This window comes from Tachysurus vachellii, chromosome 8 (assembly GCF_030014155.1).
Source record: "Tachysurus vachellii isolate PV-2020 chromosome 8, HZAU_Pvac_v1, whole genome shotgun sequence".
Classification (NCBI taxonomy): domain Eukaryota; kingdom Metazoa; phylum Chordata; class Actinopteri; order Siluriformes; family Bagridae; genus Tachysurus; species Tachysurus vachellii.
In genome coordinates, this window is record NC_083467.1 from 14,215,536 (window position 1) to 14,233,350 (window position 17,815).

The following is a 17,815-nucleotide window of genomic DNA, read 5'->3' on the forward strand; positions in this document are numbered from 1 at the left end:
TTCTTCAGTTTTTGCTGATCAGAACATTTCCCCCCAAGCAAAATTTCAGATAATTGCTCATGTAAAAATTGATGCTGTATATACAATATTGGAGTTTGTTGAGTAGAGCTGTTCTGAGTCATTCAGCGCAGTTAATTAAATTAGCCATGGACTGTAGGCAGTCTGTAGATGGTTTACCACACAGGAGGGGTCTCAGCTTGTGAGCAGTTGTCCTGCAGAACATTCGACAGCTGGACACCACCTCAGTGCTTTAAGATAGTCTATAGGCAGAATGGCAGAACTGGAGATGCCTGTAAAATCACACAATAATTTTGACACATAAACCCCATGATACCTAAAGGGAAACATCAACTTCTGCTTTGTCTATTACAAGAAATTAGATTTACTAATAAGTGAAAGAGTGAAAAAGCAGAAGACAGGTATTGTTACTTATGAGTCAGTGCATGACCCTAGCACAGTCCAGCTGAACTTTTATTTACTGTGTTTAAACTGTGTTTATTATATCTAAAGCAGAACTGGATTTTTTTATTTTAAAATAAATTTGACATAAACCGCAAGCTCTATTATAGCATGTGTCAGTCACTGTGGACTGGGGAGTAGCCAGTGTGTTCGTGCTACAGGCCTGAAGCGACCCAGTGTCAAATATACTGACATAACAGATTAATGCTCCCGAGTCTGTCATTTTTAAAAACCGAATTCCCCCCTGGCAGCAGCAGGCACCGTTTTGGCAGCACTGTCCGTGTGAGTTTGGCAGACAGCAGAGAGCCAGTGGTCTGGAAGTGTGGGAAAGTGCAAATGGCAGGTGACAACTGTGTCTCCAACCCTGTGGGAGTGAGGAACACAGGAGGAGGGCATCACCATCCAACTCAATATCACAGCGAGAAGCATGGCTGTACTCCAGTGGGCAAAACAAAGTTACATAATACATCATGGCATAACAGGATATATGCCTCCCTATTCTGTGTCCCTTCACAAGGTACATAAATAGACTGTTGGCATAAAAAGTGTTTTCAGTAGGAATTCAAGAAGGAAATGTACATAAAGCACTCAGGCCCATAACAAAATGGGTAAAGTTTCATCAGTTTATACAGTATATAAAAAGGATAAGATTCTATGACAAGAAAGAAAAAAGTTTATAGGAGCTCATGTTCATTTGAGTAGAAATAAGAAATCTTGCCTTGTGACAACAACTGAGGGGGAAATGAGTTATAGTTTACATCAATGAACCTTAAAACTTTTAATGCTCATCTTCTGGCCAGATTTCACATTTGAAAGCAATAATTGGAAAATAAATACAATAGGAGTTGACAAAAGATCAGTAAAATGCAGCCAGTTTGTTCATGCACATAGCTTGCAGGTAGAGAGCTGCTGTGTGCAATTCAGCAAATTGGCCTCTATACATCATGCTCATGAAAAGCATTTCCATTTTTCTCTTCTGTCAACGATTAGGTTCCCCAAGCTCAGTGCATGACAAAAGAAACTAAAAAATAAAAAAGCGTACAAACAGAATACATTTGTAAAAGATAATTGTACAAAAAATTGCATGGCTAAAGTCACATCTCCATGGGTTATCCTCTCATTCATTCATCTTCTACCGCTTATCCGTTCTACCTCGGGTCACGGGGAGCCTGTGCATGCAAACTCCACACACACAAGGCGGAGACGGGAATCGAACCCCAACCCTGGAGGTGTGAGGCAAACGTGCTAACCACTAAGCCACCGTGCCCCCCCATGTTATAACATTTGTAACCAATTTTCTATTAACAGCTTAGTGTGTTGTAATACAGTCATGTCTGTTCTATCAAAAGGCTCAACAAAGCAGTAGTTCTGTATCAGCAGCTCCTTCACTGACCATTCCCCAAGTGTAGCTACCAAAACCAAGGCCCCGGGACCTAAGGCCAAGCCAAGCAGCCCAGGATTTCAGCTCCGTTAAGTCAGTCAGGTTATTTAGCTTGGAAGAATGTATCTTCTTTTTATGCTTCTTTATAAAATGTAGTCTTTGGCTTAACACAGCGATGTAGAATGTTCTCATTTCCCACAAATGATGAAAGACCAATGTTAAAGCAATCATTTCTATGAGTCTCAGTCTGGGGGAGGGGAAGAAAGAATCGCTTGACTCAGTGGGAGAATCGAACAAACACAGTGGGATATAAATGAACTCGGTAGTTTGCTCAAATAATAAAGAGTTAACCTTGATGTTGAAGTAACAGTGGACTTCTGAGATATCGGATAGTAAACACAGCCAAAGTACACACTTAAATATAGAATTGTGGAAAATCCAAGGAAAGCACATTCATCTCTCATGCAGTCTCGGTATTGTCTCTGTCCTTCCTCTGAACTCTGTGTCATCAGCTACCTTTCACCCACACACACACAGAAAAGGAGGCATGTGTCAAAGGTCACAACAAAGCACAAGAGCGAGTCTAAAATCAGACACAAATAGCTATTAGATTGTTGTTTTGTTTAAAAGAAATTCAGCACTTAATAGTATAAAAGTATCAAACAGATACTCAGAATAGGGATATAATCATTTACTGTATGAAGTGATCTTCTTACACTATATATGAGCTCTTGTTCTGATCTGATGTGTTAATTAAATCTAATCTGATCTGTATATAGCAAATCTAGGAAGATTTGTTGACCAGAGCACACAAAACTCTTCTTCTCCACTTCTCGGTGCAGAGGCAGGGTCCAGATGGCCTGCTTCGATCAGCGCTCCTATTGAGCAGAACATCTCGTCTGCTGTGAGATGCGGTCTGACGCATACTGATCACTCGTCTCGGGGTTGATCATTCAATGAGTACAAGAGTGAAAGCACAGTAAACAGTAAAAAATGGCATTATCAAGGAAGTAAATCCTTGCAGATCCTAATCAAACTGGAGAATAGGAGGTCATTAGATTGATTGGCAGCTGAATTACCCTCTGTTTAGTAATGATTCTGATAAGATCACACTGTAACCCAGTATTCAGCTGGTAAACGCAAGTTAACTGCATTCAGAACAGCTGTTGCTGTGCTGATATTGTAGGAAAACAATCTAATAATAAAGAGGGACAGAGGGAGGACAAGAATTTGTGAAGTGTAATCCACAGTGCTAAACAATTTGTTCCTTTTCATCCTTCAGTGCGTCTCTCAGCACAGCTCACTTATCTGCTTGCAGCAGGGCAGGCTCTGCCAGCAGAGGAAAGAAAGGCCACTTTGAAATGCATGAATGAGAATCAGGCAGAAGGCTGCCAGTGAAATGAAGGGGCTCAATTTAGCATTCTGTGAGCCGGGTCATAAAAAACAAGCCGCCTTTTACAAATTGAGCACAATTCAGTCCTTCATGTGGCAAAATGATTCGAGTCTTTGTTGTGAAATCTCATAAACCACATGAACATCTTCTGAAGAAGGTGAACCTGCATTTTACTCCCATACTCTGTGTTGCAGATGCAAATTATTTAACAAAGCTTTCTGTTAGAAAGCCGGGAAAAGAAAACAACCTTTAAGTTAAATTAGGCAAGAAATGCAAACATTTTTATTCACTCTATTCTTGAATCTTGTAGAATTGTAGAGAGATTAAATGCACTGGGAAGGAAACACACAGCTAGGCAGATGGTGATTAAAATGACCAGGTTCTTTGAACCATTTCTCAGGTCACCATTAAAGTAATCCTTTACATCTGCCCTTCTGGTCTCTTGCCCCTCTGGCCAGGTCAGATTTGTGGGTGGATAACAGCTTAATTTAGCATCGACACCCTCTCATTTAGTCTCGCAGGTTTTGCATGACATCCCTTTCACCTGGAGGCTAGAGACTGACACGCTGCATCAGCCACACCTTCTGTAGAGGAGACACTTTCTCTGTGGGTTTCTTTAACTGTACAACTAATCAAACAGCCACATGTAATATGTCAACATCATTTCTCCATGACATCTCACCAATAACAGAGGGCTAACCAAAACTGTATAGACAGTGTCCAAGATAAACTCAAACAATAGCACTACTTCAGTCCCATTTTTTATTTGAAACATCATTATTAATTTTTATTTTTTTCTGAATTACTGCAGATTATCCACTGATTTGGGCCAAGATGTGTCATGTATTGTCATCACGATGCATGTTCAGGCAAAGCTCTCTGTAAATCATGAGTATACTACTACATGAGTATTCTACTACAGAAGGTTACACGTGTGTCCTTACTGGTAAGAATTAACAGGAAACTGTGCTTGCAATTTCACAGATTAGAGTACAGTAGTTTTCTGCAATTAAAATGGACTGATTCAGACAGAGCTGTTTTCCTCATGCTCTCATGGTTGTAATCAGTTTAATCCCTCTTAATTAGCTTCTGCTAATACTCACAATGAGCTATGACTGCACACACACAGCATATCACAGAGTCTCTGATGCACCACGTCTCAATTAACTTCACACCAGCTTTAAATGCCAGCTCTGTTTGCCTCTTAATTATCTTCACATACACAGCATTTTACTCCAGAGAATAATCAGTAGCCAGACTTCAGCATGGAACTTGCCTAAATCTGTCCAGATCTGCATGTCTATGAGCTAGATTTTCCATTCACAATCAGTCGTCTGAGTTATTAATGGGACGATTGATAGACAGGATCTCATTTAGCATCTGACAGGGTTACGGAGGAATGTTTTTGATATCACTGCCTTATGTACCTGATAATATTAAGAACTATATTCTGACTCGGTTGAGACCTGGGTGTCCAATCTTATTCGGAAAGGACTGGTATGGCTGCAGGTTTTTATTGCATAAAAGCAGAAGCTATACCTCATATGTTGTATTTTTGAAAGGAATGAGACATGGCTCCTGCTTGATTTGAATGAAACCCTGCATTTGCAAATAAAATTGGACACCCCTGATTTAAACTGGAAGAACAAACACTTATCATTTAATCACAAAGTGTGCACAGACAACTCAATTATATAAGTAATGGTTTAGCATCAGAGCCACAGTGATCATTGCTGATAATGCAAGACAGGCATCACTCTATCCACCACGTAAAGCTGGGACATGCAGAACATGACCTCTAGGCTCTTGTCCATTCCACAGCAAACACAAGGCCATTTCTTCCCCCACCAGCTTCTTTAGAGTGACTTTTTGCAAATCCAGCTTAAAGTCCCCATGGAAACATCTAATACTATAGGAACCACTTAAGCCGCTCACATTTTTCTTCAGAAAAAAAGCAGAGACAGATGACAGGACATGTTGGCACAAGTTATGATCTCTTATTGAACTGCTAAAAATCGAATGCTCAGAAGGTTATATTAGGCCACACAAGACTGAAATCACAAAAATACCAAGCTTGGCTCTGTAAATTATGACCACAAATATAGAACAAATCCAGATGACAGACAGAGGAGCAAAAATATGAAAAGTTAATAACAGACTTCTGCTTGAAGTTAATGAGTGAGATGTCATCAAGCACAAGATAGACGACTTTAAAAGTGTTCAAATATGCTTTCATGTGCTATTTTTGTTTTTTTACACGCCGACTAAATTTTTTGGTCCGTTATAAATTTCATGTTTTTTTTTAATCTAACATCTCAACTCAAAGCAACAGCTGCACAGCAATCCAGACTGCACCTCACCTATATACCTGCATATGTAATTACATTTAACCGACCAACTCACATTGAGCATTATAATCTGTTTCACAGTCAACGTCTCAGACTAACATAAACACACCACATGAAAGATTTCATTGCGCTGCTCTTTCTAATGCTGCTCCTGATAAACTGCGGGGAAAAGTGTTTGCCTCAATTACTAACTAAATACTTCACCATGATGAGTCATGAACTTTTACACAAAAGTAAGCATATTGGCTGTCAGAAGCGAAAAGCATATGATACCTCATGTAAAAGAAAAAGAGTAGTGTAAATGATTTAGGCAGACTGGGAGTGTGTGTGTGTGTGTGTTTGTGTTAGATGATGAAATGATACCTATTGAAACCTATTAAGCAATCTTTTAAACCACGACTACGTACAAACAGCTTCCAGATTAACGCTTGTACAAATTAATAAAACATTTCAAAATGTTTCTCTCAGAAGTGCTAATTTAGTAAACAGCAATGTTACAGTGTTTCATAGGAAATAAAACACTGCATCGATTTTCAGTCAATAAAAAATAGAAAAAGTGTTTGTCAGTCATTTATTTAAAAAAAAAAAAAAAAAAGCCGAACAAAATAAAATAAATAATGATTTTTTTTCTAAACTTGATCATCAGCTCTCACAAATAAGAATATATGTGGAAACTCCCATTATTCCATGATGATTTACTCGCTCCTGATCCTGTGCTCAGTGTCTGGAGTGCAGCTGGGGACTGAGCTCTGGGACTCAAAGCTGGCAAAGTGAGAGGAGCTGGTCAGGCAGAGCCAGCTGGAGGTTGAGGTGTGAAAAGACTCACACACACACACACACACACACATACACACACACACACACAAGCACACACACACACACACACACACACAAGCACACACACACACACATGCACACACACACACACACATACACACACACACACATGTACACACACACAAGCACACACACACATACAAAGACACACATGCACACACACATGCACACACACACAAGCACACACACACATGCACATACACGCACATACACAAGCTCACACACACACAAACACACGCACACACACACACACGCACACACATGCACACACACACACACACACACATGCACACACACACTCACACAAGTGCACACACATCTTTCAGACACACACCACATGGACTGTAGTTAATAGGACACAACAGTTTGGTAAAATGACAAAAACAGAACTCATCAGTTTGCCTCAAACTTTGGCAGAACTCGCTCACTGAGTGCATCAGAAAAAACAGTGTAACTGCACACCAGCGAATAAACTGATGCAACTGACAAATGTGAAAGTCATTCCAGGACATCTGGACATGTTTAGGCCTGGTGTCACAACACAACCTCATGTTAGTCACAACATCACTGTGTGAACCAGTAGCTTTTAGAGATTTACTACACTGAACAACACCGCTCAGGCAAAAAACTTCCAGACATCAGGTCTAGAGGTAGATTCATATCTGTTGCTAGCAGGTTTCATACTTTTTAGCATTATACAACACTGAGGAGCTTTTTTGGAGCATGTCAGCAAACACTCGACTCTTCTGTACAAACCTCTGTAATAACATGTACAGTATGATACATTCACTCCATTTTTTGCTCCTAAATTTTTTTGTTTCAAACCAGAAAATCAGTGTAAGCTGTGTATTCACAGAGATCATTTTTCTGTGTCAGATGCAGCATGAGGAAGCTGAATCCAATTTAGATTAAATGACATTTAAAAATTGCTCAGTGATACAGCACAACATGTACAGAGATAAAAAGAGACTTCATTCATTCACTCAGTAACGTAACACCTGTAAACAGTAATAACATAATATACTTCTGGAATTCCTACGATGATTACGAATGCAGAGAGAGAAATGGTTATTTAAATGCAAAAACTCTTTGGCTATTTTTTTAAGCTTTTGTTGACTTCCAACCAGATGTTCAAAACACACTAACATTGTCATATTTCATAATGAATATGAAATTGACATACAGCAATTTCATATGACCAAATCATGGGGCTGTGTGTGTGTGTGTGTGTGTGTGTGTGTGTGTGTGTTTCATATTTCTGGAATAAAATAAGGTCCACAGAGTTAATAGTTTTAATCACCTATCATATAGACTGCTTTAAGTTTATCCAGCTCTTACACACACACACACACATGCACACAAACAAAACACATAAACACACATAGGCACACACACCAATAAAGTAACACATTGACAGCAAACCCTGCCTGACGCTGTCCTAATCTACAGCAGTGTAACTAATTAACCTAAAGAGAACAACGTGTCCCTGTAGAGACGTGTGAATCTGACAAGCAGTTTAATCAGTAACCTGTTGTATTCACAGAGGAAAAGACTGAGCCACAACTGCACTGTGAATCCTGAGCAAAGCCCTACACACACTGAGCTTAATAACTAGCCCTGGCTGCTAATTAGCTGCATCTTCCTCTTCCTAGCTCTCAGTAGTGTATCAACAGGATCAGGAAGCACATTAGTGCAGACACATGCCTTCCACAAACAGGTTGACAAACACAGGACACAGAAGCATTCTCAAACAATTCAGTAAACACATTCCCAGATGCTTTGAAATACTCCTATTCCCACACTCTTCTAATCTTTTGTTCAAGAAAGAACTATGACTTGGTGTACTTGGTATATCAACTGACTTGGTTAACAGATTCTTGCAAATAATTTTGTTTAACAAACTGTTCATTAAAGTTCCTTCATGAACACTCTGTAATGTTCCTGCAAACTTTTTCACTACGGCTTGGACCCATGTTTTTTTAAGGGAAGCAGGAAATGTACCTTCATTTTACAGTCTAGCTACAAAGGAATTCCAAAATGTAAAAAAAATGGAGTTGTGCATTTCATCTGGAAGACATATAGCTGCTACAGTATGTGAACAAAAATAAGGAAGGCTTTGGCAAGGAGTCTGATGGAGTTAGAAGAGATATATCATTAGGGATATGTAAATGGTGCAAGTGGGAAAGCAGCTCAAAGGATATTAAAATATGTTGGACCCGGTTAAAAGCAAAGTGCTGACACAAAAGCTTTTTTTTAATAGAATATTTATATCACGTTCAGAAAAGGAAATGCAAACCACTGAACTGATATTAGTTGCGTTGTTTCCACAGTACTGCAGCTTCAACACAATGTGCCCATTTTTGTTAAATGTAATAATAAAACACTGAGAATACAAAATGAATCTAAATCCAATTCAAAACATTTACATTCAATTCAGTTATTCAAAAAACAGCTTGACAGAAATAATTATACAGTACTGTACAAAGGTGTGAAAAAAATGCTGTAAACAAAGAATGCTTTCAAAAATGGAAGTGTTAAACATTTATTTTCATAAATGAACAAAATGCAGTGAATGAACAAAAGAGAAATCTAAATCAAATCAATATTTGGTGTGACCGCCCTTTGCCTTCAAAACAGCAGCAATTCTTTTAGGTACACTTGTACACAGTTTTTGAAGGAACTCGGCTGGTAGGTTGTTCCAACATCTTGAAGAACTAACTAAGATCTTCTGTAGATGTAGGCTCTCACATCCTTCTGTCTCTTCATGTAATCCCAGACACACTCGATGATGTTGAGATCAGGGCTCTGTGGGGGCCGTGTCATCACTTCATGCTGGTTTGAAGGCAAAAGGTAGTAACACCAAATACTGATTTGATTTAGATTTTTCTTTTGTTTGCTCACTTGCATTTTGTAAATTGACAGAAGTAAACACTCATTATTTATATTTCTGAAAGCATTCTTTGTTTCTTACAGCATTTTTTTCACACCTGCCTAAGACTTTTGCACAGTAGTGTATATCCAGATTTAAGAGATTTTACATTGAAAATGTATCTAAAATGAACACTCCAGAGATGACGATATGATGATAGAACTCCTCCATCAACTGGGTGATGCCAGATAGTGCGATTATAAATCATTTCCCTTCTGTGTAGTATATGGTCAAAAAGGGCAACTGTGGAGGAAGCAGAAAGTTCATTCTAGTTATAACACGAAGTCTATTTTAGGAAATGATCAACTGTTCGCTGATCGAGACTTGATTGCAAAATCCATGTACAGTAATCTCTTGTATCTTTAGGCTGTACATGTGGAGGCATCATCTGCAGCAGTGAGTGGCTTTCAGGGGATGAGACTATGCAGAAGTAGGGCATCAGGATGGATCAGGCAGCTCCGGAGTGCACAAGGAGTCAGGATCACTGTTATCTTAGATGTGTTAACATAAAAAATCCCAAATTGCATATTAAAGACACCAAATATGCAAAATAAACAATTAAAAAGTTGATCAAAGGAAAGTGTTAATAAGCTAAAGAATTATTAGCATCCTCAGTAAATAACATGAGAATTGTCTTTGTGTTTAATTAGCATGAAATATGATAGAAATGAATTGAAACTATTCTAGATCCTATAACTAGATAAGAAACAAAATAAACTCTCTATATTTAAAGCTCGGCTTCTGAGTAACCTCATATTTATACCTTAGCGAAACAGTTACAAATCACCACTTAATGAACACTCTGTTAAACTTGTTTTCATTTCTTTTTTACACACACAAAAATTTTATCAGGATCTAAAAGGGTTATTCGCATAAATCTTTTTCAGTTTGTCCTAAGTGTATGAAGGCTTTCTGCACTCAGCTGTAGCAGGTCTTAATATAGAGCACATGTGTAAGTCAAGGTCATACTGTGAAGAGTTCAGGAGGAGCTGGAGAATATTGCCTAAAGCCCTAGTGAGCATGACTATACAGTAGCATTATGCAATAGAGAATGAGTATAGTCACATTCTCTTTAGGAGGTCAGATTAAATGCTATCACATGCAGAGCAGCGTGTCACGGGATTGAGTTTCCCTTTACCCTAAAGAAAAAAGCAACAAAGAAGAAACTAGAGCATCCTGATCTCAGAACAGCAGTATTTCTTTTCTGGGGAAAATGACAGATTGTACAACATGGCATTACATGTGTTTGTGATTATTAGGGCAGAAGATGTTTTGTCATTTCTGACCTTTCCGTGTGTTCTTACACATCTGAAATAAGCCTTAGACAGATGAGAGGAAAACATTTGCAAGCTTGAACAAAGCTAGTAAATCCTAACAGCTGTATGGATACACACCACCATCATGGGCATTGCAAAGGTCTAGACATCTCAGTTACTCAACACAACAGTGTAAAAATATCCTAAATAGGTGTGTTGCAATGTATTAGTCACATATAATCAATCTGTCATAACACATGAGTCACATGGACCAAGCAACAAAACAGCCAGCCAGTCCAATGCACACCACCACATCACACCTGCCGGCTTTCCTAGAAATAAAGAAGCATACATATTAATAATGCTGATTTCAGCTATAGTATCTGCATTTTCCTTTCTATACGTGATCATTTCCTGTAAACACTTTCTATGTCTTTATATCCATCTCTGATCTCTTTGGTATCCTTTAAGCAGCTTTCAGGTCTTTTTAGTCAGGCAAAACATCTGTACTTCTGTTTATCTGGGTTTTTTTAACTTCTTGGCATTATATTTGTAGTTAAAGAAGAAGAAGAAGAAAAAGAAGAAGAATATTTTCTCTTTTTTTCACTGAAAAACCACAGGTTGAAAAGCTGACTGCGTAATATTTGCTACACAGTCATTTCCTGATTGTTCCCTTAGAAGTAATATGTGACATATGTCACCTGACCTTGATTGTGAGAACTGATCTTAGCTTGAAGTGATCTTTATCTTTGAGTAAATCATTAACAGTTCAGCCCACAATTAACATTTCATGGCAGGGAACTAGGTAAGATAAGTGACTTTAAAGCAGAATGCAAGTGCTTTGTAAACCTGACTTAATTAACCTTAGACCACAGACTGTAGTCACGGTTTGAAGACCAGGGGAGGGATGAGGAATGGGGAAAATAGACATGGGCATATATTTACAGAGCTGGATGAAGGAGTGAGTATTAACAGTACTATGAAATTACAATCATATAATAATAACCATGTGAGATGCGGATGTAATGGAAAAGTCTGCGTGTTGGCTTGGGGTGGGCAGGACAGTAAAACTTAGCAGAGCAATTTGCTGATCCTTCATTTTGTTCCTTAGCAGATGGAAAAAGTGACCAACACGGATGAAAACTGCTGTGCCCTCCAGAAATACACCAAACAGCCACCTCTGTTAAAAATGGAAAACCCATGCCTTGTGCTGCTAAGTGAAAAGTTGTTTCTTTTTATCTGGAGGCATCTACACTGTAAATATCAGACATAACACAGTCAGCAGGGCACTTCCTTTCAGGGTTTTAATCCAAATCCCCCATGACAAGAAAAGATAATGGTGTTTATTTTTTAAGATTTATTTGATCTTTTTAAATGTCATATGAAATCTAGCAACAGATCATTAGACAATCACAGGATATGACCATGTTAATAACACACACACACACACACACACACAAAGCATTATACAATCATTCAATATGTTTTTATTTTTAAAGCTTTGTCTTCAGGTTAGTGGAAGGATTCAGTCATTAACTATGTTGACAAGTTTGCATCTTTTCTACACATTTTTCTCACTCCCTATTTCTTTTGCACTTGAATGCAAATCAGAGCTGTCCCATTCCACCCGGCCAGAGTTAACTGAAAAAATTGTACATGTGACCAACAGCCACATCCATCTTCCTTCCAGGCACATGTTTGTGGCACCTGCTGACGGTCCGCAGCTCTCCACAGCTTGCTATTCAGCTCATATAAATTACAGGTCCACTTTCTCCCCAGCAACACCCAGTGAGCATGGTGTAACCCGAGCCCAGGCCTGGAATCCTCAAGCCCTGGGGAGGCACACGGCAGCCTGTCTGCATAACAGCAGCTCCAGCAGTGCAGGAAGGAAAAGGCATGCTTGGAACACAGGAAAAACACAGGCATCCCGACAGAGCTGAGGATTCTAGGATGAGCCTGAGGAAGGGGCGGATGGACTTACGCAAACAGTGCTAAAGGAGTGCATACAGTTAAATGGGGGAATGCCAGGGGTCAGATCAACAATGCTCCACTCAGTGCTGCTAGTGTCAAAATACCTAAGCCAATAGATCAGTAAAGTCGGGAAGCTGAGTAAAAATCATGCTCAAGTCTCACGCTGGGTTAAAGACCTACACGCTTAAAATAACCTGAGCTTGCTTACAGTTTATCTAAGATTTCACCAAGGTTATTTCTAAGTAAATGTCTTAGAAGTGAGCTACTTTCATCCACTCCTGGTGCCAGATTAGCTGTGAATTTTTTTCAGCATTGTATCTATAAAACAGAATAAAAGGAATAAAACTGCTCTAGAATCTGCTTTCTTTTCAGCTGGAGAGAGATTAAACAGGGACACTAAGGTGATAAGGTGAGTGGGATTTTTCCACTCTGAATTTTATCACTCTGCCACTCCCTCGAGTGATATGTCCACTCCATGATCTTGAGGAGAAAGTACAATCCTGAGATAACTCACACAAACACGTCCATCAAGTGACAGGTCTTATATAACACCGGCTGCTTTTAACATGGCAGTAAGGCTACAGTCGGTCCTCTGTGTAACGAAACTCATCTATTTATCTTTCTGTACACATGACACACTTATTTAGTACAGTGAAATGAAATGGATTAACAGTATCTAAACTCAACAATCTGTAGTGGATAATGTGTCACATTAAAATAAAATGAATCATTTCAAAATTAAAAACTAGACATGTTTAACGAAGCAGAAAAGTTCTCAAGACTGGTATCTGCAGTCCACAGATCTCAGGAGAGGAATCCTAGGTGGTAGGGTGTGTTCAGGCATTGGACAACATCGTGGAGGTGAAGATCTGCTGCAGGATTTGAGGTATCTCCTTGGTGTCCATGGCTACAAAAGAACGGCCCGCTGGCAGGGTTCTCTGGAGCCTACATGTCAGAGAAAATAAGGAGAAAAGACCCCCCAAAGCAAACCCCCAGAAAAAAAAACATTACCAATGCAAATGTGCTTTCACTTGCAATCAGAGTGAGCTCCTAGACCTCAATGGGCCGACAAAGCCTGTCATTCAGCCAGATTCTTTTGTGAGAGATGGGGGGTTTGGGAAATGCCTGCTGGGGGCAAGGGGCTAAAGGAGGAGGGACGCCCAGCTCCTTTCACTCTCTTGCCCTCCCACCTTTCCTATTCCTCTGACCATTCATTACTGTCATTCTGTCCCCCCAAGGAGGACACCAGTTTTGAAAAGCCTTCCCCTTAAATCATGGTGGGCCTGAAAAGAGTGGAGTCAGTGAGGGCTCAGATTAAAGGCTATAAGGAATTTGTTCTGACCACCGCAGTAGCATCGCTCTCGTGTCGCTATATTCTCCTCATTTGTCCTCGCTGTCCTCATTCTGGCACAGCAAACAAAACCCAGACTTTTTTCAGCTTAAACATACCTACTCTGTCATTAGGTCTAGATCTTCTTTCATACCACTACAGGAATGCAATATTAGTCATAATTAAATTTTGAAGGTTCAGTTTGTAATGTTTAAAAGGGTTTTAGATCTATAAAAATCATATGATTTCCAAGATATATTAGAAATTTGTAATTTTGCTGTTGCTTGTTTAGATTCTGTTTATTTTTGTTCAGGCCCATTGATGAGATCTGCCCAAAGTTTATGAAGAGCTTCTCAATTTTGCTCAAGTAAGTTGTCAATGTTTCTGCTGTCATTTTAATTTTAAGCTGCACATAATTCTAAAAGTTAAATACAACGGTATGTAAAAATATCTCAACATGAACGATATGTATGTTTATGTGCCAACGGATTGAACCTCACCTCTCGGCCTGGTCCCCAAGAGAACCAATAAAGATGGCAAAGGCATGGACCTGAGGGTTGCTGGTGAGTGTGCGGGCAAAGCGGTCAGGGCTGATCCCATAGCGTTCCAGATTGGCATCACTCAGCACAATGACAAAGTGCTCGTCAGCCTCCTCACGTGCCAGATCCTTTACAGCATGCTCTGTGCCTTCCAGCGTGTAGTCTCCACTCATACAGAACTGAGAGTGTGCATGCATAGTCTGTGGACAGGGAATTCAGGTAAATCGTAAAATATCTACGTATAAACACTATTTCAATCAAATAAGGAAGGATTTCAGAGTTACATAGGTGTACATATGTAGTATGGATTACTTGAGAGAGCTGGCTTCTGCCTAACATTGTTTCTTTGAGTGTAAATGAACCTTCTTTGTGCACACCCAGCCACGTTTCATGATCAGAAAGATGGCTTCGTTCCAGAAAGGAAGCTGATTTCCAAACAAAGGGAAAAAGCATGACAGAATGCACGCAGTACTTACGTAGGCTACATACCTTTAAGACTTTCAGTCTCTGTTTGTTGTTCTTTGGCACTTTGTCACATCTGACCAGTTCTATATCAAATCCATCCCCGGAGTGGCCTACTATGTCATACTGCAGACAAAAATTAAACAGGAAAGCAGAGAAATGAATGTACTGTGCCAGAACAAGGATACACACACCAACAACTCCATCCTGTAAATGACAAATATATAGGTATGCCAACTGTTTAGAAAGGGTTTTTCCAGTTATCCAGACGCCATAGCTGACACTGATTGTTAAAAAATGTGAAAGGGAAGTTACATAAATCACTCACTGCTTAACAAAAGGGTCTAAAAGATCAGACAAGACAGAGACATTATTTATATACATATATATATATATGCATATGTATTTTTAATAGACATTATTTTAAATAGGAGTATTTTGAAATAAAAATATCATGACTATTGTTTAATCAAGGTGAATAATCAGACAGTTTCAGTATACTGCACATCAACATTCAAACACAATTACTGTCATCAATAGGTCTTTGGTGTAAAATGGCTCTCAGGACATGACTAATTGCATGTCATTTGCATTGTTTTATTACAATGCTTAATAGAGAGGGATACATTTGTGATAATTGGCCCAAATCATAACTGTAACATACTCTGTGTAAAGTACGTTTTCATGTTCTAACCTGTACAGAAGAGGAACTAGCCGGCATAATGCTATAATCATGTGGAGGTAATCATTTGAGACTCATAGAACGCACACGTAACCAATGTATGTTATGTGACCAGTTAAACTTCATCCACAAAGGTGTTTGTCCCTGAAACTCTACTTGAACAATAAAGACCATTTCCCCAAATGATAATTTGATGATGGTGCTGGAGAGTCTAACAAAATCTCTCTTAGGCTTTTTTTTTAACTAGGTTGAAATCTTGAGTCATCAAACAATTCAGTGAGCAACACTCAGGACAGAAATGCTGCATGCAATGATTAATTAATTAGTCAGAATTGAAAGCATATTGATTTGCAGTGGACAAGTGAACTCGCATCTAAATAAATGCCCCCAGCAGTCTTTAAGCTGGGATTAAGTCTCTCTTTAATTTGTCACCAGGAGGACGAGTGCCTAGTTGATTACTATTGAAACTATAGGATTCTGTTGTTTTCCACCAAATCAATATTTAAATCTGCTTGCTTGTCTGATGGGTATTATTTAATATTTGAAACAAGCTATTGAAACCTGGTTTAAGTCAAAGAGTGAATGACAGCTGACAGATGTATTCCCCTGAGGCAGTAAAAACCCATGTAGACAAGTTGTCAGATGGAGCTTTATATATGTGAGTTACATAAGAGGCACTGAAGGATATATGACAGGCCAGCTGGATGCATATGCAAGGCATTAAATGGCACGATGGGGCCATAGTGTCTGGTGCCCACACGTTCACTCTCAGACACACACTGTATCACTCATGTTTTCCCATTTGTTTTCTCTAGAATTATTTTCCTAAGTAACCTCCTGCTCATGCTGGATTAGACCACTAAAACTGAAATAAAGCATATCTGTAATAAGGCCTGCCTGTGTGGTGAGGCACAGTTCATTTGTGTGACATAATGCTGAATTCTTTTTACATTATTCCCTCCCACGGATTCTCCGAGATGGAAATAAACAGAGAAACAACAGATCTTTGTGCTTTATGCTGCTATTGCTGTGTGGAGAACAGCGTCTAGGTCATAGAGTGATTCATTGCCTCCTACATGGCAGCCAGCAGCTCTACGTACTTCAGTGAAGATAAATAAGACAGAGAAAAAAATAAGAGACAGAAAAAAGTGACCACTTGGGTTGAAACCATGCACAACTGTTGCCATACACACAGCTGTGAGTGAAGCATGTGTCAGCTCATGAAGATCTCTTCAGCCCCCTTTACCCATGTTTCCATAGTAACCTCCATCACAGTGTGTTGGCGGCTAGGGATATCCCAGTTTTGCAGCAGTACATGACTGAATGAGGAAGTAAACACAGTCACTGTTTCCGTGGTGTGTTGGTATGGATTCTGAAAAATACAACTGTCTTCGTTTCTCACTGCTGCATGATGTCCATTAAAAATAATTACTTATAAAGAGAGAAGATGGCTTGGAAAATTATTGCAAGCACACAACTGGGTGTATTCTTGTGTCAGTCTCCTTGAAAGCAAACCAAAATTTGCCAGAGTATAAAAACATGGAGAGAAAAAACAAACAGTGGTTTAGCATCTCACCTTGAACTTGTGCTCATAATTCTCTAGCGCCTCCATCACCATACACACAGCCTCCATCGAGCGTTCCAGTCGCCCATCAACACCATTAAAGCGATACATGCTGCCTGACACGTCAGCTAGCAGACGTAAGCGCTTGGGCTTCTGTTGAGGTGTGCCCAGCTACAAAAACATACAGAATGGCATCAAAAAACATATGAACTTTAGACTTGAGTGCATATCCATCATTTTAATGCATCTTGCTGCGGTTCCCTTAATTGTAGTTCTTGCTCTGCTCAAATTTCATTCCAGAAATCTGTAACATTTTGTAATAGATTTTACAGGAGGCACTTTCATAATTTATTAGCACTTTTTAAATTCCCTAACCAGGCCTTGTGTCTAGGTTATTTATAAAACAGACATAAACCTGAAGAAGAGTATGTGCTTCCCTGTGACACACAGAGCCAGTCACTGCATCTTTATAAATGCTACTCTGTGTCTTCAGTTTTAATTTATTTATTAATGTTTTGTTTTTAGACACTCAATCAAATTGACTGCCAAATAAAATAAATCTGGAAATAATGAAATCAAAATATGTTGAAATATTTGTTGAAATGTCATAAATTTGTTAGCTAGTCTTGCTTTCATTGCAAAGGTCACCTCATTAACAACAACA

The 17,815-nt window shown here is 39.1% G+C and overlaps 1 protein-coding gene across 1 annotated transcript in view; it reads right to left on the bottom strand.

The window, feature by feature from the left end:
* Positions 1–11,945: 11,945 nt before the first annotated feature.
* The window catches only part of vwa8 (von Willebrand factor A domain containing 8), a 62,119-nt gene continuing 56,249 nt past the window's right edge, over positions 11,946–17,815 (bottom strand). The window contains exons 42-45 of the mRNA XM_060876416.1: positions 17,164–17,322; positions 14,933–15,031; positions 14,405–14,643; positions 11,946–13,519 (exon numbers count right to left, since the gene is read on the bottom strand). Of these exons, the coding sequence (XP_060732399.1) occupies positions 13,411–13,519; positions 14,405–14,643; positions 14,933–15,031; positions 17,164–17,322 (606 nt within the window). The 3' untranslated portion in view covers positions 11,946–13,410. The remainder of the gene's footprint in view (positions 13,520–14,404; positions 14,644–14,932; positions 15,032–17,163; positions 17,323–17,815) is intronic.